The sequence below is a fragment of the Pempheris klunzingeri genome, chromosome 5 (genome assembly GCF_042242105.1).
Source record: "Pempheris klunzingeri isolate RE-2024b chromosome 5, fPemKlu1.hap1, whole genome shotgun sequence".
NCBI classification, from domain to species: domain Eukaryota; kingdom Metazoa; phylum Chordata; class Actinopteri; order Acropomatiformes; family Pempheridae; genus Pempheris; species Pempheris klunzingeri.
The window spans coordinates 18,503,635-18,529,515 of NC_092016.1; the positions used below are offsets into that span (position 1 = coordinate 18,503,635).

At 42.0% G+C, this 25,881-nt stretch overlaps 1 protein-coding gene across 1 annotated transcript in view; it reads left to right on the plus strand.

Moving 5' to 3' along the window:
• Nucleotides 1-25,881, plus strand: part of brsk2a (BR serine/threonine kinase 2a) — a 168,780-nt gene that overhangs the window by 129,328 nt on the left and 13,571 nt on the right. Inside the window, exons 5-12 of the mRNA XM_070830140.1 lie at nucleotides 6,370-6,486; nucleotides 10,838-10,871; nucleotides 11,002-11,070; nucleotides 12,579-12,725; nucleotides 18,025-18,056; nucleotides 20,291-20,455; nucleotides 21,626-21,723; nucleotides 22,651-22,801. Of these exons, the coding sequence (XP_070686241.1) occupies nucleotides 6,370-6,486; nucleotides 10,838-10,871; nucleotides 11,002-11,070; nucleotides 12,579-12,725; nucleotides 18,025-18,056; nucleotides 20,291-20,455; nucleotides 21,626-21,723; nucleotides 22,651-22,801 (813 nt within the window). The remainder of the gene's footprint in view (nucleotides 1-6,369; nucleotides 6,487-10,837; nucleotides 10,872-11,001; nucleotides 11,071-12,578; nucleotides 12,726-18,024; nucleotides 18,057-20,290; nucleotides 20,456-21,625; nucleotides 21,724-22,650; nucleotides 22,802-25,881) is intronic.

The following is a 25,881-nucleotide window of genomic DNA, read 5'->3' on the forward strand; positions in this document are numbered from 1 at the left end:
GCAATGAAGGTATATTGCATTGATTTTTCTGAAGCCGCGGGGAGACTATACCGGGGACGGGAGGTCAAATGAGCCAGGGTTGACACCAAACACACCCTTGTATCGTTATTTTGTCCACCCACTCCCATCACACCACTCTGTCATACACTGTAGAGATTTCCTTCGCCTATTTTTGCATCGAGATTTGCGAGATCCATAGAAAAAGAAGCACAATCTCACCCTGACCCCAACTCACCCTGTCCTCTTCTTCACCCACGTTCTGTTTGCTTATTAATGATAGTATTGTGGTAGTCTGGTATTTCCTCTTGTGACCCAGTTAACAACCCAATGTCTGTGTGTTTAATACAAAGTAACTGTGTGTGGGTTAGGAAATAAAGACTATCTGTCACGTTAAATGACTCGAAGCATCCCACCAAGTAAAGCAGAGATTGTAAGTGCACCTTGGAGGAGAGCCCTGTCCCTAAAGCTCATAGCCTCATCTTACACGCTCACACACACATTCACACAGTCACACATCCTCTTATCCCTGACACTGATGCGTACGTTATTGCCGCCACCTACATCTGCAAAAATAAACACCTGGTCCAGAGGTCACATTAAACCCACACAGCAGCATAATCATGCACATCATCCACATCCATCTCTCTCTCTTTCTCTCTCCTTCTCATTAGCTGTTTTGTTCCACTCTTCCAGAGGCCCGTGGAATCGCTTGCTTGCAGTTCCACAAAGGAAAACAAAGCAAGCTCTTATTTGATCAATATTTATTTCTCAAACGTGCCACTACGCATACGTGATTGGTTATTGGAACAGTGATGAATATTTGGATTTAACAAATAAAATAATCAGATTTGAATCAGTCTTTTGTTTACTAAACTAATGAATTCAATAACTGACGAATCAAAGTATTTCATCAGCAATATTAGTAATGCAAACAGCAATATTGTACATCAGTAGAGACGGTGTAACAGAATTTCTATTGTTTGGAAAAATCTCTCTCCTCCCACAGTATATACTGTATTGCCCTAATGCCTAAACCCCAAACCTACCTCTCAGTCTGTTTCCACTATCTCTCTTCCTTTCATTCAGTGTTCAGTGTTTCCATCCATCTGTTTTCATCCGCATTTTCTATTTGTGCGTTAGATAAAATGGAAGTGCACACACAAGTCAGAATATTACATCAAAGAAATGAAAACAAAATGCAACAAAGAGTGCTGGAAAACACTTGTAATAAATCATGACGTATGTGAAAGCATGTGACTCCACTCAGAAGACGTAAAGTAACAGCAGGTATGTTTGGACTGATGAGGAAACTGTAATGTCCCACAAATTAATGTAACAACCATATATGCCATATTTCCATTATGTTTTCCACATTGTTTCCCATCATTAAAAGTTTGTCTGGCACTCCTTTATTCAAGGCATCTTTGAACACCGTCCTCATCAACAGTGGCTTGATGGTACCAGACTGGAAATTAGCACCACCAGCTGTTCACCTCGATGTGCCTAACTTCTCTGTATCATCTTTTTTTTCATCCATTACGTATTTGTCATCCTCGATGCTCGGTGCATCCATCCCTTTATCGATAGCAGCCCATGCCCTTGTGGCTATATTCGTTGACATTCTTAGTAGAGTTACCCCAGATGACTGTCTGTCTGTCTCCCTGCTGAAAGCCTGTGCTTATAGCCTATCATCATTACGGCTGATGGCCGCTAACAACACAGAATGGAAATCTATTTTTCTCTCTCTCTCTCTCTCTCTCTCTGTCTCTCTCATTGTTTTTTAAGATCAGGTATTTTCTTCTCCAGCGGAGTCAGTTAAAACACTGAGGCATAACTGGGTGAGAGGAGGGAAGTTGATGTCGAGAAGAGGAGTGCTGGAATGGAGAAATGGAAATGGGATAGATGAAATGGGTACGGGAAGTGGACAAGACGAACAAAAGAGCAAATGAAATAGGTTGGCTTGTGGTGCTTGATTTAGGGAGAATGGAATGGTGGTTGTAAGGGGAAGTGTGATGAGAAATGTGAGAAAGCTGGTTGAATGGGAAAGTTAAGAATGGGGTAAATGTAAGGTAACGTACAAGTGGCAGTGAAGGGAACAGCAGCAACAGGTTGTTAATGTAATAGTAATGAACACGATTCTGCAGAGAGTGATGTGAAAAGGAAAAGGTTTTTAACTGGCACAGTTTTACTGGGCTGTTTTAAGATGAATTATTCACCACCGTGATCTGTCTGCATTAGATGTTGCTGTGGGTTTTTACCATCAATGCCACTCCTTCACTCCAGTGCTTTCCTGATGGCATGTCTGTTTATGCTGCCTTGAAGGTCCACTGCTCATCCTATCTTCTCCAGTGAAACTCCTCTGGATTAAAAAGCGAACGCTGGGTTGCACACACAGCTTTGTCATAACAAAGCAAATAGTTTGTTTATTACAGATCTAGCCATCATTGTAATCCCACTTTTCAGTAACTGCATTACATGCCACAATGCATTACTTCCCCAGTGTTGCTCAAAACCCCAGAGGAATTGATAGAAATGCCCGAGATGGCACAAGGTCTCTTGTAACCAGCTACTGGAGAGGCAAATCTTGTGTGTAATAATAGCGGTGTGCCTTCTTCTCAATTCTAAGGCAGTTTAAATGCAAATTATATGATAGAAGACTACTGAAATGTGTAATACATCAGTGTAAAGAGGCACAAAACTCTGTGAGATAAATGTGACCAAAGGTGATGTGGTGAGAGAAAAAGTGGTTACATCTGAAGTGTTCCTCCACTGACTAACTATCACTAAACACTAACTATAATTCACAATTAAAGGAATTCTCATCTGAACACTATATAGTGTGTTATTATCAGTTGACATAACACAGTCAGACTAAATAAATAAATAGATATAGTAAATATTCAATAAGATTGGATGCTGCCTTTGTGTAATTTCTTCATGGTGCTCTTCTACTGTAGTAGCTACAGTTAGGACAGTGTAGTGAAGGACAAGTATGGGCCATCGCAGACAATCAGTGCTGTTATTGCCATAAACTGAAATAGGGTCACAAATTTTCCACTTGTTCTTGCTTTTCATCTGTACCTTAAACAACCTGTGTTCTAAATGTGGTGCATTGAACTTGGGAGAGAGAAAAAGACAAACTGCAGAATAATAAATCAGCAAAATTTGAAACTTTGCACTTACTTTAAGCAAAAATGCAAAAACAGACGAATTCCATTTTACAGCAAAAAAAGGGGGGGGGGAGACAACTTTATCTTTCTCATCCTTCATTGCTCTTAATACACAATTAACCCCACTGGCTAATAAACGATTCTGTCTACCACATCTAAGTCAGCAGTCAGAATCTTGTCCTCGCTTGCTAATGCGATAGAATATTAGCCTAAAGCATTTTAGTGAATGTGCTTGGTCTCTCTCTAATTGGGTCAACAGAAGCCTAAAAAAGTTTAAGAGAAAAAAGGAAAGATAGAAAGAGGAGGATGACACAGAGGTGCGCCGAAGGCTAAATGGCTGCATTTCAATTAACAATGATGGTTAAAAACCCCACTCCTGCTAACATTAATAGTACCAGGATAGCTTTAGTACCTCATGAAAATGCAAAAACAGGTATGCTATTTTCCAGGCATATTAATGTGTCAAAAAGACGCATTTGAACCATTAGTGTGGGTTTCAAGTGTTCTGGTTTACCTAATTAGTGCCACATATCTTGGTGCAGTAACACAGACTTAGCGAGAGGCAACATTAAACATGGTGTAAGTCAAATGTGTCATGAGAGGAAAAGTATATTTTCCTCGGGCTGGATAATTCAGTTACAAAACTGCTCATCACCATAAACATGTCTGCGATATTATAGGGATGTGAGCCCCAAGAGGACAGACCCATTACAACCCTCTTTAAAACAGAACATATCAGCATGGTACGTGCAAATGATCACACGCAATTAAGAGCTTGGTGTTAAATTGCAAGAATCATGTCTAACAGCCCCACTGGGGTGTAAACCTTGCTCAGACAGCATGTAGTCACACACATGTGCCCTGTAAATTGCACAGAACAGCATCGTAGCACGGTGAACTAGGAGCTCCGTGCCACAGATCAAGGTAGAACTGTGTAATAGATAACAATATATGCTGAAGTGATGGATGACAATAATCAGCCTTAAACAGCGGTTTTGTTTTCTTTATTCTTCTGTTCTGCTATTGTCCTGTGTTCTCCTGTATATGGCCCAAGTATAGCACCAACATTTATATTGTTTAATTTCCTGAACAAAACACTTGTGCCAAGATGATATGCGCACATGGCACTTGCAGTATTTTCTAAAAAGGCCTTCCTCCTAGACTTGCCTGCAACTTGCTACAGGAGCGGTGCACAGGTTCCACATTTCTGGAAAGAAAAACTGCTGTGTTGAAGCTCATATCCGTTAAATAGCAGCTCCTCCTGTATGACATATGAGTGCAACACAGAGATATTCCTGCTGCAAGGCCTGCTGTGTGAGCAAGATTACAGTAGCAAAGTGCAGCCTAATGTATCAGAGAGGCAGTTTAATGTCCCATTATGGATACCAGGGTCCTGACAACCAGTAAAGCATCCAGATGTAATTTATCCCCTTGATGCTGTCAGCGGATAAATACGCTGTTGCCTTTTTTCTCAGATTAGTCTCTTGAGGTTTGGTTCTTTGTGTTTTACATGTGATAGGCCTGTGATTCCACAATGTTTATGTCATGTTTGTGGATCTTTGAGGTCATGATTTAGTGTGCATTTACTTAGATATTAATGACTCTGTTGAGGCTGTGGTTCTCTGATTGGGGTCTGATAGGATCAGGAGGGTATCTCCCCCATGATGGTGATAGTAAACAATTATTTAACACAGTCTTAAACACTGGCTATAATCAGTGCTGTCATTGCTTTTGTTGCTGAATTCATACCAAATTATTCAACGCCCTTCAGGCCCTGCAGCTACAAGGTTACCATTTGACCTTGTTTAAACTCCATTTCAGCTGTCTAAAAGCTTATTATTTATTGCCCAGAGAAACATTTGTTTTGAGTGCATTATTTAATCAGGCATGTATGCGAGGAACACTTTCCTATACAGTATTGGCCTGGCGGAATAGAGACTTTCAGATACACACATGCCCATTACAACCACAGTCTCACAGTGGTGGCCCCTGAGCAGTTCCGTAAATGTTTGTTCCTTCCTGGTGTGCTTTGACAGTATTAGTTAAAAGACTAACTCTCATGCTACTAACATCACTGCCAAATGATGGTTGTGTGAATTGATAAAGGTTTTAGCCTGGGGAGAACTGTTTTAGATGCTATCTGTGTTATATTTCAATTATAGCAGGGATCACAGAGACTGCCAGTGTGATAACAAACCAGCTGACAGCTAATCCCTCAGGACAGGAAACGAGTTGTACAGCAGCTGATGTCATCTAAGGTTAAACGTCCATTGTGATGAGGCACTCTTCAAAGGCAGACGCATCCTGCTATTGTTCCTCCCTCCTTTCTATCATTAGCCTAAAGACAAGATGAAAGTCTAGTTCATGACATCCTGACAGCCCCATAGCTCTGTAACTCCCCCCCCCCCCCAATTACAAAATGCAAAGGTGGAGCAAGTATGCACATATGTTGGAATGTAGAGAAAATGATGAATATATATATCCGTTATGCCCACACGCGTGTGTGTTGATGTCTGCGGTGCTTCCCTCAGCCTTGGTGGACATCACAAGAGCATCACAGTATGATGTAATAAAACCCTCGACCCCGAGATATTAAAGAGATGTTAAATGCAAGATAAAATTCTAGTGCTGCACTGCTTTTGAACAGTCACTCAACAAAATTGAGATTTTAACCTCCGACACAGCAACAGCATACATGATATGAGAAGGATCTTCCTCTCAATGGTACCCTTTAAGGAGGGAGACGATGGCTGCTGGATATTATCCCCCTTGCTGTGTTTAGCTGTAATGAATGGCAGCTAATGAACACCTCCACCGCGGCTGGCTCCCCCTGACGCCCTTTGCTCAGCCATTTTGCTGGTGGCTGTCTGGGAGATGAGAGGAAGGGGATGAGGGCCAAAGAGGGAGGGAAACAGAAGGAGAAAGGGACACAGCAGGGGGCTGTCACACCTTGTACCAGCCCAGCACTGAGGTGGGAGCCTGTTAGTTTCAGCATGGACAGATCAAAGAGAGAGGTGTTGCAGAGAGGAGGAGGCCGCCCAGTAATACTTGAAGACGCTGTGTTGTTTTCAGTTGCGAGCATGGATGTGGATCCAGGCTTGATCCACAGGTGTCTCTTCAGTTTCACCAGTTTATATAACTTGATGATGGCTTTCATGCTTCATTAACTGTTTTATATTTCTGTGTCTCTATCTTTCAGCCACAGGGATCTGAAGCCTGAGAATCTGTTGTTAGATGAAAAGAACAACATCAGGATAGCAGACTTCGGCATGGCCTCCCTTCAGGTTGGAGACAGTCTGCTGGAAACCAGCTGTGGGTAAGTAATACAGAAAAGATCATGATCCATGCTTTCTAATGCAGTGTCTGACTCACGTCTTTGAGATTTCTAAGGATGAAGATAAAAACAGGTCAGAGTTGGAGGGCACACGGAGTTGCCAGTGTGGAAGAGAAAGAAATACAGAGGAGAGTGGAGGAGCAATAGAGAATGATGAGTGGAGCTATCAAGCCCACTGCTAAATGTCGTGTTCTCAAAGCTTCTGTTATCGTGCGGTGTTGATCTCCTGTGGAGAGACAGTTGGCGTCTGTCACAGAGTGTGCTATCTGGCTGTGAGCAGGGCCATGGCCATGGCCACACATTACTGCTCTCCGTCTCCTCATATCTGACGCTGGGTTTTATGATCTGCTGGTCACGACCATGCCAGGCCCATCAATCCCCCAACGACTGTAATGAATTCGCCTGCAGGAAAAGTCACTTTCAAAGTCTTCGGAGTCTGGTCATCCATACTGTAGTTGAGTATAGAGCGTTTTTATTTAACCCTGAAGTGTAGTGAATAGAGCCCACGGGTCAATAAAAGAAGCCACACAGTTAATGATGGTTTACTTTTAGGAATTGGGTTCATAAACTCAATGATACTGTGGATTAACAGAAAGATTTCACTACTACACAGACAGTTGCTCTCCAAAGAGTTTCATCTTACTCTTGATATGTAAACATATAGCAAATCAGCAGTGTTTTTAGTTACTGATTCTCAGCTAGTAAAAAATGTGGCCTTGATCAATGTATAGTTCACAATGTATAGTTAATGTAGAGTTCATAAGTTAAACACATATAGAACATAGTAGATTTTATGATTATATGGCTTCTTCTGGAGCTTTACTAAAAAAAATTGATTCTGAGCATAAAGAAATATTTGTTCAAAGACAATGACACCAAAGAGTCATCTAAATTACTCCAGTCTCCAGTGGTGTGGATAGCCCATTAGATGTAAACCAAGCAGTTTGGGGCTGTTGGGAGAATCTTGGGGAGAATCTTTGCTCTGTTGTTACACATGACACTGCGTGCAGGGCTCGGGGATAGAGAGGCCCTGCGACATCTGTCCTCAGCTCAGACCTGATTCTGTCCAGATTATACCTCCAAATCAGCCACAACTGAAATTACAAACACTCGCATACATGCAATTTCGTGGACACACATGCGCACACAGCGCTGGTAAAGCTTAGTTCATCCCCGACCTCTAGGACCCTTTGTCCTCAGCGTGTCTGTCTCTGTCTGTCTCTGACTCCCTCTCTCACACACACACACACACACACACACACACACACACACAAGCAAACAAGCACACAGCTGAAATTGTTGCATAATTTTTGTTCAGCAGTAGCACAGTGCCTATAAGCTCTCATGACTCATCGGTAGATTGCTATGTGCACAATTGAGTCATTCTGCGGCCGTGATGACGACACAGAAATGGTTCCTTTTCCTAGAAAGGCCACAGAATGCGACAGCTCTTACTCAGCTTTTTGCAATATCCTTGTAGACCAACTGTACCTATATTTGATTGCCCTCTGCTTCCACTCTCAGCAATTCTGCTACCCATTCCAGGTGCATCGGCTTAGTCCCCCACATACATTTACATTTAAGTATTGGAGGTACTTGTTGCAGGTGGGAACACAGAGCTGTCTTATAGAGACGCAGACACACATACCACAAACTCCTATACTCCTACACACAGCTGAGCAAAGTAGTTCTGTTTTTGTTCCACTCTCAGCTCCGTCACCATACCCTGCTCTGTTTGTGGTGCGTGTGTGCGTGGGGTTCCCTAATACATGTGAATGTGCCATACACTGTATGTGTGGTTATTGATTGTTCATGCTCTTCTGACTGTCCCATCTCTAAGTGTAGATATGACAGTTTTTAATTAAACACATTTATCTGGCCCCCTCTCACCACGCAGCAGTCTGACACAAATGTATTCCATTTGCCATGGGTAATGGAGCTGAGTGAAGATGAGACTCGCCCCAGGTAGAGTAGGGGTGGCACATACATAAAAGCATGCAGACGTGCAGATGTGTAGACGAGCAGAGGCACTGACAAGCACATACAAATATGGATCCAGCAACGTGCATACAGCCTCTGTCTCCGTCTACATCAGCCCAGCTGCAAGTTCATCAGCACTTGCTGTTTGTTTAGTTCTGCTGCTTTGATTGATGAGAGGAAATTATCTTGTCTGTGTCGTGGAGCCGCACTAATATGGTTCGAAAAGATGAATTTTCATAAAGGCGAGCTGCATGTCTCGGTGTCTCCTCAATATTGCCGGCCTATACTGCTGAGTCTCTCACCACTCCATAGAAACTCTTATCTCTTAGTCTCTTAATACTCTCCTTGCAAACAGTTCAGAGGGTGCTGCATACTGTAAGGAACATTGTAATTGTATGCAAAAACTTCTAAATTCTTTTTTGAACTTTTTTGAACTTATGGTCCAGACACTGATTTCATGCAGCTTTATCGTTATTGTTTCCCTGCTTCAGCAGCCTGCTTGAGTACCATCTCAGGTCCTTGACCAAATGCTTTTTCTATCTTTATGCTGCCAGGCGAGCTGCTGGCAGAAGCATTTTGTCCCATTATACTGCTGTTTGTTGCCCCCAGAATAAAGCCATTCTTTCATTTATGTGATGTTAGTGGAAGCAAATAGTAAGAAAAGACTAATGTTATGTCAACTGCGCACAACTGTTGTTCAAAAGACTGCATTTTTCACTCTGGTCAGAGGGAAGTGGCTCTTACAACTTTCTATTTATCTTTAGTATCCTAGTCTATAATCTGAACTTCGGGTGTGAGCAGCAAGGGATTTTTATCACGGTATTAATTTCATGATGTATTGGCTTTTATGTGGCCAAAATTTTAATGCGGTGAGCTAAGATACATTTAACTGAACTTTTAACTTTACTGCTCTACAAAGATCAGCCAGTGTAAATTAAATACAGGTGAAACACAACAGGTAAGAAGGGTCATGAATATACTAGGAAGCTCGCCACATGACAGCTCCACAGTGGTGGGGTTCAACAGCTACGGGGTGTTTCAGTATGGAAAAGTGTGGACATATATGTAAAATAAACCATATAATTATGTGCCAGAGAGGAAGAGAGATTAGATTGTTTTGGCATATACTATAGCTGGTATGGCTGACTGATTTATTGTTCTCATATTGACAAATTAGTATTCAGCTCAAGCAGAAAGTTGAGATCCTTGTATACCTTCACCCTGTGTTTTCCACCTAAAGCCTCAGTAAATAATTAGTTTATATTCACGCTGGTTCCAGCTGTGGCTCATGTGTTGTGCCACTCATGAAACACAACTAGTGCAAATCTCAGGCTTGTTTTTAATTTCATTCCATGCTCATCTGCATAATGCACTATGACACTTGCAATCAGGAAGGCCGTATTTGCATAGGCTCGTGTTTGAACTTTCCTGTTGACATGGTGGTGGTGTTTGTTATCGGCCAGTATTTTGACAGCTAGAGGAAGTCGCACCGTCAGGGTTCGTATTCATGAGTACACAAGACAACAGCCGAGCTAATGGGCGCCATGTTTACAGACTTCAGTAGTCTCTCATTAGAGCCAAATATCCTGGTATTAGATAAGACTGAGCGGGAGAAGGAGGTGGAGGACATATTACCACGCTGAGACAGGTGCCTGATTTGCTTTCTGTGTGTAGTCCCTTAGAGGCTTGTCTAAAAAGACCACAAGATGCTGCCCAAAATCAGAGAAGCAAAGAAACATCCTGTAATTAAAAGATTATTTGATTTTAGATTGACGTAAGGCACTTATTATTACTTCTTTTTTTTTTATTTCAATGTACTGATCTTTGGCAATATGGCAATATCAAAGTACTGCAAAAGTGCCACTGTGTATGTGTGGAATAACATGTCACCCCGCAGCCGCTCCCCTCATCCATAGCCAGTGGCTCATGGAGCAGCCGTTGCGAGGTAGCTCCATAAATCTTCATACGATATTGATGTGTCAATCTAGTCATTGGGTTTACTGTCAGCCCATCCAGGTGCTGTAAAGATTAGTGGGTCTGTTCACTGTCTGCTGTGAGAGGATGCCCTTGAGTGAGCAAGCAGGAGGACATCCAAACACCCTCAGGATGTCTAAACTCCCCGAGCACATCTTGATCTATGCTCAATGGAGACATTTACTGTCTGCCTGAATTGTTCCTTTTACATTTTCTCGCAGTGGTGTTTGCATGTATAATATTTGTTGTGTCATGATTGTATAACCCTGTCTTTCTTCACAGCACAGCAGTAGAAATGGAAAAGTTCTTAAATAACCCAGATTTTTTTTTTTCTTTTTTACTTCCTCAACTCATTCACTTTTTCTGTTTTTCCCAACAGATCTCCACACTACGCCTGTCCAGAGGTCATCAGGGTAAGTAATATTTCACTGATTCATAATATTGTTTCTGCTCCACTAACGTCTTTTTCATAGCCCTTAATCTTATTTTAACCAGCCCTAACACTCCGCCCCAGCCCGCTAACAGACACTCTCTTGTCCTCAGGGAGAGAAGTATGACGGGAGGAAAGCAGACGTCTGGAGCTGTGGGGTCATTCTTTTTGCCCTGTTGGTGGTGAGTGTCAGCCTGTTCTTTACTAATCAATTGTGATTGGTCTGACACACAGTTTAGAATACTCCAGAGAAATATGGCGTAATTTAATCATTAGCTGTTGCCTTCATTTCATAGCCAACATAGTGTCTAGCCTTTGTGGCAGATGTAATGGATCAAAAGTAGACGGCAAGTGCACCTTGTGACTGGACACTCACAACTTTGCACTCTGGCCGTTGACTGGAGGTTGGCCTTAGAGGAATGAGAAGACGGTGGGAGCTTGAAGCAGCCTCGGACCCTCAAACATACGCTCAGGTTTCAGGGAGTCAAATTCAGAATCCTAACATTTAGAAGGTCTTACCAGAAGAATGCCCTCAGCACGATATTCTTATGCAACAGAAGATCAGAGAGTAGAAGCATCTTCTTATTCATTATCCTGCATTCACACACAGTTCTGTATCTATAATCAGGTCTATTCTCCAGCTACATTATGTCTGTGGTTCCCCAGCCGTACAGGCCTGAAGCTTTGTTTCATCAACAGCTGTACTGTAGTTCCTACACACTCTTGCTCCATGAATAATTCATACAGCCAAACTAAAAGAAGAGAGCCTAAAATAAATACCAACGCTGACAGGGCGGCTTTTGGCCACAGGCCTTGCATATTTGTCTTTGTTTTTACCTCTTTCTATCTGACTCCGTCTCTTTCTGCCTTATATGTGTGTGTGTGTGTGTGCCTTGGTTAAGGACAGTCTGCCTTCTACTCCTTTGTTGCATAAACCTGATGATGTTGTTTACCATTGTCTCCATCGTGACCGTACTTCTCTCGCTCCAAACAAAAGTTTCTCCACGTCGCCGTTTGACTGCAAATGAATACTGTCTTTCTCGTGTTTCGTCCTGCTGTCTGGCTGTGAGATAACCATTTGTCTGATTGTGGGAGACACGCATACTCCGCATCAGTTAGACTGCGCTCAGATCATCTGTTACACAAGCCTGCCACCCCCCCCCCCCTTCCCTTTTTCTCTACCTCTCTTCATTTCTCAGCCTTCCTTTCTGTCTTTCTCACCCTTTTCCACTTTCTTTCACTCCCCCTCCATCTTCTGGTGGAGGTTGTCATTCATCAAAGAGCCACATCTGTGAGGTGTCAGCTCGCTCTGATAAATGACTCTGATGAGAGAATGCTAAATGAACGAGGTAAATGAGAAAGCCGGATGATTATTAGAAAAGCCCTATTTTCAGTGTACTGCTGTTTATTATTTATTTTGCATTGTGGCTGAGGGCAGAACACTAATTAGAGAGTTGAGCAAGTTGAGAAAGTGAGCCTGATCTTTAAGGCGTACACGATGAAGACTCAAAATGTGGTTTTGTTTCTTCAGGTAAGCCTAGTCAGTCATTCCTATTCTATTATTTTTATTCTAATGCACCCATTAAATCAAATGCAAACTGTTCCTCCTCCACTTAGGTTTTCATCTCTGCATCTACAACTTCACCAATTTCAGTTTCTTTCCCCTCTCCACACTCTCTGCATCTTTCAGGGTGCCCTGCCGTTTGATGACGACAACCTGAGGAATCTTCTAGAGAAGGTGAAGTTGGGAGTGTTTCACATGCCACACTTCATCCCTCCAGACTGTCAGAACCTCCTCCGTGGCATGATCGAAGTGGATGCCACCAAAAGACTAACGGTCAGTTCAATTAAGAGACCGGATAATAACACACCTTTGCGTTAATTTTCATATACTTTTGTTCGCTTTTGGTCTTGGACTGTTTTTCGTGGGTTCAGCTTGGCCCCTTAGTTCCATTTGCAGGGAAATCTTCATGCTCCAACAATAGCTTTCAACTTTGGTGCAGTAGTTTGGGGAATTTTCTTTCCCATTTTCAATATGACACAGCCCCAGTGAACAAAGGCTGTCACTGTAAAATTTTAACCAAGTATTAATTCTTAAACTGGGGAAACATGATCAAATTTGCAGATATTTTATATGTGTATAACATTTCCTTCCTCTAGCTCCCCTTCTACTCAGTGAATACATTAAACAAAATGAAACCTCAGAAACCAGAGCTACTATCAGAGGGGGTTGTAAAATATATAGAAAAAGTACCTTTGAGTAGTCAGCTTTTTCCTATTGAGCAGCAAGTACCTGGCACAGTATATCAACAGATCAAGGGAACATCAAACTTTTTCAGTGGTTACTGGACAATCACACATGCTTTCCTAATCTGGAGTAGTAGTTATGTCATCGTCTTACTATCTGTCTGTGCTTATGTGAATCTGACACATTTACATCATGTTTACTTTTTGTTAATTTAGTACATCGTCCCTTAAATACATTTAAAAACAGGTCCAAAGAATAATTCTCCAATTTGTTGTTGAGGAACTTGACCTGGCTAAGTGGGAGCAAAACCCTGCTACCAGTTACAAAGCAAGTTATTAATATATCTCTAAGGGTATTTATATGTTACCTTCACACCCCAGTTAGCTGTAGATATACACTACTCACAAAAAGTTAGGGATATTCGGCTTTCAGGTGAAATTTCAGGATGAACCTAAAATGCATTCTAACCTTTCCAGGTGAACTTAATGTGACCTTCTCTAAACCTTTGAATGCACATGTCCAACTGTTCAGTGTTTCAGTACTTTTTGCACAAGTTGCTGTTCTCTAACAAGAAGCTTAACAGCAAAATTCACAACAGGTTTGATCCATGAATCCACCAATACATTTCCTGCTTCAGTTAGAATTGGTATTTAAACAGTCCTCCTCATCATGCTGTTCACATTCTGACATCATGAGACCAAGACGACACCTAACAATTGATCAGCAGCACCTCAACACTGGAGGCTTCAAACAGGAAGTCCTCAGACGGAGGAGTTCACTGAGCTTAGAGGGTCACAGAGTGTCATCAGGAGGTTGTAACAGTGATACAGAGACTGGAAGAGTCACAGAAAGGAGAGGAGTGGACGTCCTTTGGCCACATCCCAATTTATTGAGACACTGAGAATTTTTTGTTGTGGTATACCCACCACTGTTGTTACATTTTCTTCAAATAAATTGTTTAAAATGAAGAAATTACCATTGCATGCTTCTACTTAAATGCCCTTCTTTCATGATATAATATCACTGTAGCATTCACTTTTTACATTTTCCATATATTTCACCTGAAAGTCGAATATCCCTAACTTTTTGTGAGTAGTGTATAAGTGTTGTGAGCCTGTGCAATATATGCTGTTGTTCCTCAGCAGTATGCATGGTGTGCTTCTATACCACACGAAGGTGCAAGTATTCTTTGAAACTCCTTATGCACAAATACATTCTCAGTGACTCATTAAGATGTAAAAATTTGCATTAAATGTTTCATATTCACAGTCCCCGACTAGTAGTGTTTACTAATGATGCTGTAGAAGCAGCAAAATACATTTTGATGTAATTTGAGAAAGCATTCATGGGAAAAAAAACAGACACACTGGGACTGAATTAAGAGAGGAAAACCATTTTGCAGATTCACAGCAAAAACTAATGCTCCAAGGAGAGAGCAAGATGGCAGAGATACACTTTCAAACTTAAGTGGCTAATATCAACTCAGTGCTGCCAAGCCAACCATAGTCTTTTTTTTTTTTTTTCTGTTTCTTCTTTCCTCCCTTGTGTTCCAAATCGGTTGGTCCTGCCTCATCCCCAATTCTGTTTGAGTTCTTCCTCAAGTACAGGATGTGAATTCAGGAGAGGACTGCTGTTTGTGTATTCTCCATCCGCACTGTTTAGTGTACCCATCACAATGCCAGTCCCTTTCTACACAGCAACTGATCACCTTGGCAAGGTGGCTGGAGGAGAGAACGAGAACAGAGAGATGTGAAGGGCAGAGGGAGAGAGAAAGAGAGAGAGAGAGAGAGAGAGATGGACAAAGGGAAACGTAAATAATGAAAGTAGGCAGAGATGATGCCGCCTTTTGTTGTTGTCCTGCATTTCACACCCAAACAACGGAAATACCGATGTGCTCACAAGTTACTGTATCTGTACACACACAAAATAAAACCCGACATTTTCACAGGCATGCTGTACGTGCACACCCTCCTCAAGCTTCCCGTGTATCTTTGGGATTGTTTTCATGCACTTGCCTGTAAGCCAATATGGTGACACTACCCTTAAGTGGATGCTGAAGCTTTATTCCCCCATGCCTTAGCTCTCTTTCACAGTATCAGAATGACACTTCCACCAAACAGAAATCTTAAAGACACACAAAAAATAAACAAACATCAGAAAGCTACAAAGAAAGAAATTCTCATTAGCAGGAGAGTTGACAATCTGAAGGTTCAGCTTAAAGAGCTGATACACGGCATTGCTGAAACATGAACTTGTTAGACCCCATCTCTTTGGTATGCTGTATGTACAGTATATGCTTTATTTTTCTCTGTGCTTGACGAGGACAGGTCACCCTGAGATCCCCTAGATTTGTCCAGTAGCCTCCAGCGCTGTCCTCGACAAAGGGTTACACACAGACCGAGCTGCTGGGAGAGAATATGCTACCTTTCCGCCCCCCTCCTGTGCATCAGGGCTCCAAACAGAGCTCTGGGGATGTGCTGTAACTTTGCAGAATGTCAAATAGCCCTGTTAAATTGAATGTCCCTGTAGAGTTCAGTGGTGACCGCCCAGTCAGCGACGAGCCAGGTGCTCCCAAGGGTGGGAATTACATCATAGGGGAAATTTTCATTCTTTTGCTAGGGATTATTTTTCACAATAATGCTGACAGTCGTTTGTTGAATCAAATTGATAGGGTAATCACACCACTACTTAAGTACTGACTGCGTTAATGATTTTGTTTGTACATTCACACAAACACACACACGGCAAGGCCCTCAGAGTCTGAGTGGGAGGGCACGCACCTTAAGGCACCAGCTTAAGGGGCTTAGCCCAATAAAAGCCTCGCTCTTCACTTCCTGTCTGTTCACTCTGGGCCCTGGAGGCAACGGGTCAGCCACCTCAACACAGTCATCTCATCTTCAACTGTTCAAGTGAACACAGACACCTTGGAAAGATCTGCCTCCAGTTCATCACAGACAGATAATACCTCCATGATACCCGCATGTGAAATAAAAGTCATTGAGAAATACATGCAGCTACTTTTGACAGATGCAGTGAAACCACTTGTTTAATTCTTTTGACCCCCACATGGTCTCCCCCATTAACCAGTCTTGGTGTGTATTGTTGAGTAAAACATTGAAAGAAAGGTAGCAAGTTTCAAAGCCTCAAACAAGTTATAGATAATATAATAGTATACAGATAATAGTTTTATTATTTTAATTTTATACCTTTGATTATCATAAAAAAAACAGACACTGCACTCTAACACACACTAACAAAAGATGTTCTTGTTTCTTGTCCATTTCTACTAATATGCTAAACTAATCTTTAATTGAACAGAATGCTAGTTAGGTCACTTAGGTCTTAGATTTAGCTACTGCCAAACTAAATTTCTAAGATGTTGACGCATCATACCTAATTTTTCAATGACAGAAAAACAGGAAATAAGATGGCAAATTAGCTTTAGTGAATGCCATCTCACCAGCTAGACCTAGAGCTAAGTCGCTTCAGTTTGGTTTGTACCACTTTTCTAGTTCTTTAAATGGTTCTGTGGCACATCTTTATCTGGTAAAACATAGATTTCATGAACAAAGTCATATTCTGGTCTTAACTCTTACCGAATGTGTGTTTTGGCTTTGTAGGGCACAGTAGGTCGTCATTGCTCCACCCTCCCTAATAAACAGAAACTGTATGATTGAGACATGCATGCGCATGCAGACCTGCAATCATTTTATTAATAAGTGTTGCAAAAATGTATTAATGCAGTAACCAGATTGAAAACATACCTGAACACATACACACACTATAAACCAGTATTACAGCAGCTTTCCCCTCTGCCTGAGTGAAAGCAGCTGGAATTGGTACTGTCACATTTAGAGACTGATTGATGTGATAGTACATTTCAAACCACATCACTCTCAAGCCTGTGTGTGATATCAGTCTCTTGCCTCCAGGTCTTCAATAAAAGTGGGAGAGAGTAGGTCACCCACTGGCCTGTATCTGACAGGCAGGGTGCCTCTGTCAATACGATGACCTCTGGGGAAGCAGACAAGATTCACCTGTAGTCACTACCCGCAGTCTGACCAGCTCTGTGATTGAACAAGTAATACATGAAGGCATTCATCAGTGCTGAAACTCAGAGGTTAAATCCACTGGAGTGGTGCAGTGAAGAAACCCAAGAACTAAACCTCTGAATAAGTGATAATAATTAGAGCTGCTATGTGTATCTCCTGTGGCTCCACGACAACAGCAGGAGCAAATTAAAAAGTCCCAACAGTGACATTGATCCTGTTTCCCTCAGTGGGCAGTTGAAACACTGTGAAGTCATTCTCACAGACATCTTTCTTTGTTGCCCTTTTGCTCGCTGTTTCTGTCTCTTTTCTGCTTTTCCTTTCTTGGCAAAAGACCATGTTGACAGCATTGGTGACAAAGTGGCCACATTAAAAGTGTGATGACAAGAGTAGTATTGAGAGAGCGAGTGAGTGAGTTTGTGTGAGTAAGAGAGATGGGAAGAGAATGAGAATGGGAGCTTCCCTTTAGACCAGAGGGCTTGGCAGGGTCAGCAGTGTGTGTGTGAGGGAGATAATATTCTCTGTTTATAGCTCAGCGGTATCGCCTCCCTCTCATACTCCTGCTGCACCTCTCTCTGTCTCACTCTTTATCTCAATCATTTTTTCACATCAGCTGTATTAATATTTGAAGGCCTTATTATTTACTTCCACCCTTCAATCTGGCTGTATTGTACTATTGTGTTTCCATTAAGCCAGTAAGCTCAGGGCTTACTGAAGCCGTACTGCACCAGACGTTTGATTATTTTCTTAGTACCAAAAAGATGATAACATGATTCAAATCAAACGCACCCCGTTGCTTGTGTACTGACCTGCTGCTTTTTCTGTTGTGTCTTTTACAGTTAGAACAGATCCAGAAGCACACATGGTACATGTAAGTAGTCCTCTGGTTTTCCTTCCTTTCCACACCGCTCCTCTCTTCACCTATTCTGCAGGGGTTGTAGACCTGAGGGGAGCAACCACATGATAAATGGCTTTGAGTTTCAGCCCTGCACACGAGAGTACGTTTGAGCGGGGCATGACTCCACTCTCGGGGATGTGGGGGTAAATTAGCAGCGCATGAAAGAGGATGTGCAGCATATGTTCAGCTGAGCGGGGAGCAGGGGAGAGGGGACAAGCAGGGGTGTGTTGGAGGTTGAACCCACCTAACCTCAGTGTACCCATCGTTTAACTTTTCTAATAGAGTGTTAACATCAATCTTTTAAGTACAGGTCATTGTAACTTATGTCAGAGTTCGTTTACGAGAATGGGGTTTTTTAACAAAACATATTAGATATTCATTCATTGATGTTTATAAAGGCTGATATTCTCCCTCTAACATTCAGAATAGCACCATTTAGAAGTTGTTGTGGACCCCTGAAATTTTTATTTGAAGATTCTTTAAGGGATTTCAAAGGTTCTTACACTGCGAGAGGAAAGATGAATCATGGAAGGAGGTGGGGAGTCGTGAAAGGGGCTGAGTTATGGTTTCTGTCGTGAACTGAAAGATCATGCAAACAGACAGTGAGACTGATAAAAGAAACAGGGGGAGACGAGAAAAGAGCTGGGAGACAAGAGTAATGTAATGTGAGTTTTGTCAGTGAAGAAGTTGCCTGGCTGTGGGGGAGAGAGGGGGTGGGGGTTGCTGTTGCCTGACAAATATGGCTTTGGCTGAAGCAGCTCATCAGTGGTGGGCAAAAATCAAATATGTGTAGCCATATATCAAATAAAGCCATCAGCTTCTGTTGTTTCTTTAATAGTTTTGTTAGTTGGTGAGCTTGCAGAGCTGTGGTGCTGAAAGGACAGCGCCAGGCCACAGTGGCTTCACCAGAATCACTAACGATATTCAGAGAACAGACTTCCACTTAGTTTCCAGTTGCTAAGGTACACCTAGCTAAAACTATCTATTAATACAATCTAAGACAACAGCTGTAAACCATGATGGTGATAATGTTCTGTTTGTATTGAAACTGTTTAGAAAAAGTGTTGATTCACCACCGTTCTAAATCATTTTAAACAAAAATCCAACCTTAATGATGATTAACATAGGATTTATTGCATGGCAGTTGTAGTAAACTATATATGCGTTTCAGCAGGGTGAAGGCAGGCATTTAGAGGAATGAAACAAGGGTCCTGTTTTTATTTTTTCATTATCCCCACTACAAAATGTGACAAGAACAGGGTTAGGGTCGTTTGGACTGAACAATCACTGTGGATCCAGTTCATAAGCTCACAGCATAAAGAAATATAAAAAGGTGGAGGGGATTTTAATAGCTGCCTTTGGGGGTTCACGCTTCACTGGAAAACAATCTGTGGATTGGTGGGGGCAGGTAGAGCGGGGGGCTGCAGATACCTGTGATTCTGGTGTGTCAGAGTCTGTGTATTGGCACATTTGTGGAAACCGAAGATGAATCTGATCTTTGAAAAAGTTATGTGGAATGCTCCAGCAAGAAAATGTCAGTGCAGATTAGCCTTTCATTTTAAATTTCAAAGAAAGTCTTTGTTGTCTACTCCCCATATACAGAAAGTCAAGGTATAAGGTTCATTTATTTGTCATCCTACAACACAGGGTTGTAAGATGCGAAATGCAAAATTTAGTCCTATTTCCTTCATATAAAAATAAAAACTACGACAGAAAGAGAAAATTGACATAAGTAGGAAATGGCTGGAAAGGAGGGCATAAATAATACAACTAAGTTTGGAAAACAGGCCAGGAGGAGAGAGAGAGAGATGGCAAAACTTAACAGGATGACTCATTCGTCTGTCTACATCTTGGCGAGCATTATGACCCCCGTTCACCCTCTAAAGCTTACATACAAATGACTAAACCTGGGGAAAATATGTGACTATGAAAGTTTCATAATGTGAACCGGGGTCACAATGAGGCAACCATTTTGCCCCAGATGACCAACACTGAAGAACTTCACGTACTGGATGTTCTGCTTAAAATACACACTCAATAAATCTGTAAATCTGTAAAGTAAGATTCATAATGCCTCTATAAGCCATACAAGCTATATGAAAACGTTGATTTACAATCTATTCAAACTTGAATATTTACAGTAGTATAGACCAAAATGGCTGACAGTGTCATTATTATTTATGTTGAAATTTCTTTGCATTTTCCAGAGGGGGGAAGAACGAACCAGAGCCAGAGCAGCCTGTGCCCAGGAAGGTCACCATCCGCAGCCTGCCCTCTGCAGACGACATCGACCCAGACGTACTGGACAGCATGCACTCCCTGGGCTGCTTCAGAGACAAAAACAAACTACTGAAAGACCTGCTCTCAGACGAGTGAGTGAATGGAGGGGCAGAGGAGAGAGGGGTGGGGTGAAGAAGAAAAGTGTGACAGTGTGTTAAAAAGTGAAGAACTAAAAGCAGCTGCATACAGGGAGAAGAGGACGGGGCTGAAGAAAGGAAGCGTTGGCTGTTTTCCCCGGCTCTTATGAAATCCTGTGTGGCTGTCACTTTAGATGTCAGAAGCTATAGATCACTTAAGTGTTATCACACAGCGCTTACACTTGTCACTGGATACGTTCCGGCCAAAATGATCCTGGCTTTCACCACAAATAAGCTCCTGGGTCACATAGTTTATGTTCTGCTACTAATGTTTGTGTCTCAGTTGCACATGTTCTTGTGTTTTCGCTCCTGAGGATATGCATTTATGCTGCGGGTACCCTGCAGTCTCTCATACGCTTGTTTTGTTTTTATTAATGTGGGCATACAGATGTAGTTTTTTTTTACTTTCATTTGCCTTGCGTTTCTATCTCCTCTCCCTCTATTCTACATTTTCCCGGCCTCTTTCATTTAATACTAAACGAGCATTACTCTGTCACTTTCCCCCCTCTCCCCATCTCTTCTGTGTGCTTCCTCTCTCCTGGGAGCATCCCATAATAGTGCTGGACTGGAGGAAAATCTGCAGTCTCTATCTTCCTTCCCCTGGTTCATTTTAGCTGAAGTTGCAGGTCCTTGTCTCTTTGCCTCCTACTGCTTTGCAATCTGTCTTTATTATGGAAGGCCAATCCCTGGGCCTTTTGCATAGAGAGCATTGGCCTAGAGGCTAAAGATATTAGGCTTCCTGATTTACAGAGAAAGAAAAGGACAAACTCATAATGTTCTGATACTTTCATAAACTTACAAGTAGACTCCGCATATGGAGATAGGGCATATCCTAAAAAAAATACATGCAGAATATTATGATGGCTTAATGAGCTGTAAAACTAAACTTTTGTTTTAATGATGGACGCTATTTAGTAGCCGTTTCACAATGAACTCCAAAAGATTAAAACACATTAATCACAGTGAGGGTTGTTGCACTTAAATGTCTGGGTTTTTAGCCCTTGCAGACTTGTGCTGGTGCACGTATGTATATGAATTCTTCAGTAATCAGTAATTGTTTCAAAGCATTGTATATTTCTTTTCCAGATGTCTCAGTAGTCTTTTTTTATTGTCTCTTCTCTGCAGTGACAACCAAGAAAAGATGATCTACTTCCTGTTACTAGACCGTAAGGAAAGGTACCCCAGTCAGGAGGACCAGAACCTTCCACCTCGCAACGAGATTGGTGAGACTGAGAAGTGACAAGTGCAGATAAAGAATTGAACATAATATGATAGGATTAAAAACACCAAAGGAAAGAGCACAGCAGAAGAAAAGAGAAATAAATCAGTAAACACGGTATGGCACCCAGTGTCTGAACAATCTGAACAATACTACTTTGTGTCTTTAACCTTAAATAGTTTCTCATCTAGGCATTGAATAGATGGCTGTTTACACAGACAAAACAAGCCAATTTAGACAGAAATAAGTACTGTAAGAAGGTAACTCATGAATGCTCCTGGTGTCTGAACCATTCTGCGGCGTTTTCTTTCCTCAGAAGAAATTGGATCTGCTCCAGTAACAGTGGAATGGCTCACCAGTAGAAAAAGCTTTGTTTATTGAATATACACAAGCTTTTCACTGAAATATAGTAGCAGAAATAGATGATGTCAATAGGCCGGCAATTTTTTGTTAAATTGTCAGCGCGGGCTGCTTCGGTTCAGATATTAACACATCAAAAAAAGGTATTCTCCTGTTCGTACACCACAGCCCAGCACAGATTCCCACCGGCAGAAATCTGAGCCGAAACAGAGCTCCTCTTCTTAGACTTATGCCTGTTATTTTCTGAGAAGAGCACTGCAATAGGAGGAGTATTATGTGTAAATGTGTGTGTGCGCTTTGAGATACTGACATTTTGATGAATAGACTCCCTCTTCAGTGAATGTGATACAGTCAATACAGTGGCCATTAGTTCAAGGTCTGGGAGGAAACCATTACTTATTCACTGTTAGTTAAAATGTCAATGTGATCAGCGCTTAACATCACTCACACACTCACATATGTGCAAGCAACGCACAAAACTAGTTGCTGAGTAGAAATTTGCGCAGAAACGCGCAAACATCAGGTGCTTTGTGTTGGTTCTGATTCCGTCCGCCTCGCTTGTTTCATACAGATCCTCCAAGGAAGCGGGTTGACTCTCCCATGTTGAACCGTCATGGCAAGAGGAGACCAGAGAGGAAGTCCATGGAGGTCCTCAGTGTCACAGACGGAGGTTCACCTGTGCCGGCCAGGAGGGCTATCGACATGGCACAGCATGGACAAAGGTACGCTTGGAGGTGAAACGAAAAATGTTACAAATCTATAGCATTTTCAAATGAAGGAAAAGAGATAGACATAGCTCTGCGTGTGTGTGTGTGCACATGTGGAGGATCTCGCAGCCCAGTTGGGGTTTCAGCAGGTCTGACAGCAAGTCTGGCTGTTCTGGTGTCAGCAGGCTAGATTGTGGACAAACATAAACAGAGACTGACGCTCTGCCCGCTTTGTCTCCTGTCTCACTGTAGTAAATCAGTGTACAGTAAAAGCTTGGATATTCCTGACGCCAGTACAAAATGCAGCAAAGAAGAAAGGTATTCACTTGCCACTCACTCCTCTCCTTTCATCCTCCCCTTGCTCCGTGCCTCACCCCCACCCAAGGGAGCGCCCATGGCAGGAGAAAGATGCAGCTGTGCTTTCTGTTGAAAGAATACTTTTTACGTATCATGACAATTGCAGCATGTGGTGGCCTCAAAAGTCTTTTTTAATCAGCTATAACTCATCTGAAAAATGAAGCTGAGTCCACCAGAGTCAACACTTCTGGGATGGAAGTTCTTAAAGTTTGACTTAACTCTAATAATTAACTTAATTTTAAAACTGAGGAAGACTGCGAATTTGCAATTCAGAGCCTTAATATCTCCAGCCGCCCTTTTCCGGTGTTAGCTCAATTATCTCCTCTTTTCATAATCTCAATGCATTGATAATCAGTTCTCCCGGTCTGTATCCCACTTTCTCCGCATGCAGAACATTTCCCTATTTTAGAAATGTTCAAGTCAAGCCAGAACCACACCCCCACAAGGCACAGCGGAGTGATTTAAAATCTATTTCCTCATCTTATTTCAACAACCAATATATCATCACACCACACATTTCTGCTCAGAGGCTCAGTGACATTTGTGACAGCGGGGAAGATTGAATCTGAGGGGGTGATAACCTGATCTGCCTAATGATAGGCAGATAGGCACAGTGCTGGGAAAAGCTTTCAGAGGTACAGAGCATAAATGCAGAGGCAGTGAATGCATATATTATATAGATAAAGAAATATCTAGTTATAAAGTTGCATATTCATCCACATGTCAGATACATTAATAACTCCTCACTGTAGTGATTTGCCGACAACAAAATATCAAGAATTTATTTCCCACTTCATTTCACTGGGGGAAGCCTCTTCAGAAGTTTTAAATCCTTTTCAAGAGCTCCCACCTCTAAGCACTTCTGCTTAATTCTTTCTGTCCTCTTGTGCCTCTGAATTTCACTTTACGATTCATCTTCTTGTGTTTCATCGCCTCTACACAGATCCCTCATCCCTTCAGGCGATCCAAAGTCTCATCTCGTCTTTATTTAAAGGTTGCATTAGTTTAGACGCTGTCTTCTTCTTCTGCCCTTCGCAGTGAGTCAACTGTTTGTCAAGTTTAAAATCCCAAAATAGGCCAGTTTGCAATTACTTTGTCAAGTATTAATGGTACTTTCCTAAGCAGCATCAACGCCAATTCATAAATCACATACAACTCAATGGTGTATATCACAAAGGGCAATGAAAGTAGTGCTTTGGACCTCTATTTAAAACAGGACTTTCAGGTTTTGTCATATAAATCTCAATAAAAGAAGACACATCTGTAGATGGCAGCATATGAAATTGTGTCTGGATCCTACATACGTCAGCAGGCGCAGTGGTTAAAAAAGCTCTCCTGCATCTTTCTTCCATGCTACATGTTCTAACCCCTCCACCCAAATCTGGGGCTCCTCTCTCTCTCTCTCTCTCTCGCTCCCTCCCTCTCCCTACCGTGGTCCCTTGTTTGCAGCTGATCCCCCCCCTCACACCTCTACCTCTGCCCCCCCATCTGTTTGTATGGAATTGCTATGCTAATGTGGAAGTGCTGCTAGTTTCTCTGTCTGGCTTCCTATCAGTTTAGGTGGGTTGGAGGTGGGGGGGGAGTCGTATACCACAGCCCCTCCGCTTCCAAATCAAATCACATCTCTATATCGCTTTACTCCTTTTTTTCCCCCCCACTGCAATTCATAGCTCACCAGCAGTGGGGGGAAAAAGATGACGGTAACAACGTCCCTGTGAATCTAGATTTTGTTGTGTTTTTTGAACTTTTCTGCCTTTTATCACGTCCTTGTGTGCGCTTTGTTTGATCATGTGCGTGCTTGTGTGTGTGTTTATAGTCGATGGTGTTGGGGAGGCACATATGTAGCAGACTAACGTCCAAAGATTTGACTGACTTCCTCTGAACCTAACCTTATCTTTCCCCGACAGCAAACTTTTGTCGACAGCACAGAAGATTCGTAGAACTTCAGATCACAGGGTGTCAGAGAGAGGACTGACTTTGAAACATGTGTTTTGACAGGATACATTTCCACCAGCGTAAATGGTGGAAGAGAGAGTGGGGGCCGGTTTTATCTAAAATTACACAACGAAAATGCCTGAACCTCAGTCCTTATCCAGCATTTTCCCTCACATATCTCATGTAGGCAGTTACAGTTCGATCAGCTGCCCGGGCTGCATTTTCATACATGTGACTGGATCTGATTTGACTGATGTGTTTGAAGTATAATTAAAAAGATTTGGGGTAAATGCTGCAGTGGCCATGTTGCAGAGAAATCTCCATGGAGACACTCACGTGAATGGCTTTAAATGTCTTTTTAAAATACTTCTTACTTCATATAAAGAATGAAATGGGCAAACTCAAAGCACAAGAAATCCCACTGATTTAATTTTAAATCTTAACAACACGCCAGGAGAAATGAAGGGAGGTTAATGATATGTAAATGAAATATGGAAAAGTGCTGCAGTGTGAAGAAGAGAATATCAATTGATTTTTTTTTTTTACAGATCTGCTCTAGTTGCTTCACGCAGTGTAAATGTGTTGGGTTAGTCAGAGCAATCTTAATAAGTCAGGCTCTCATGCTAATTATTGACTCTAATTTATTTAAGAGGCTGAAATGAGCACAAATAAAGCACCTTTAACACTGATCTCTACAGCAGAAACTGCAGGGGTCTTACTACATTTAGAAATTTGAGGAGCTGAGCTGTGAATATTAATGCACTGAGTCCTCAGGGAGTTGTCAGGGTTCAGGAAAGGAAATG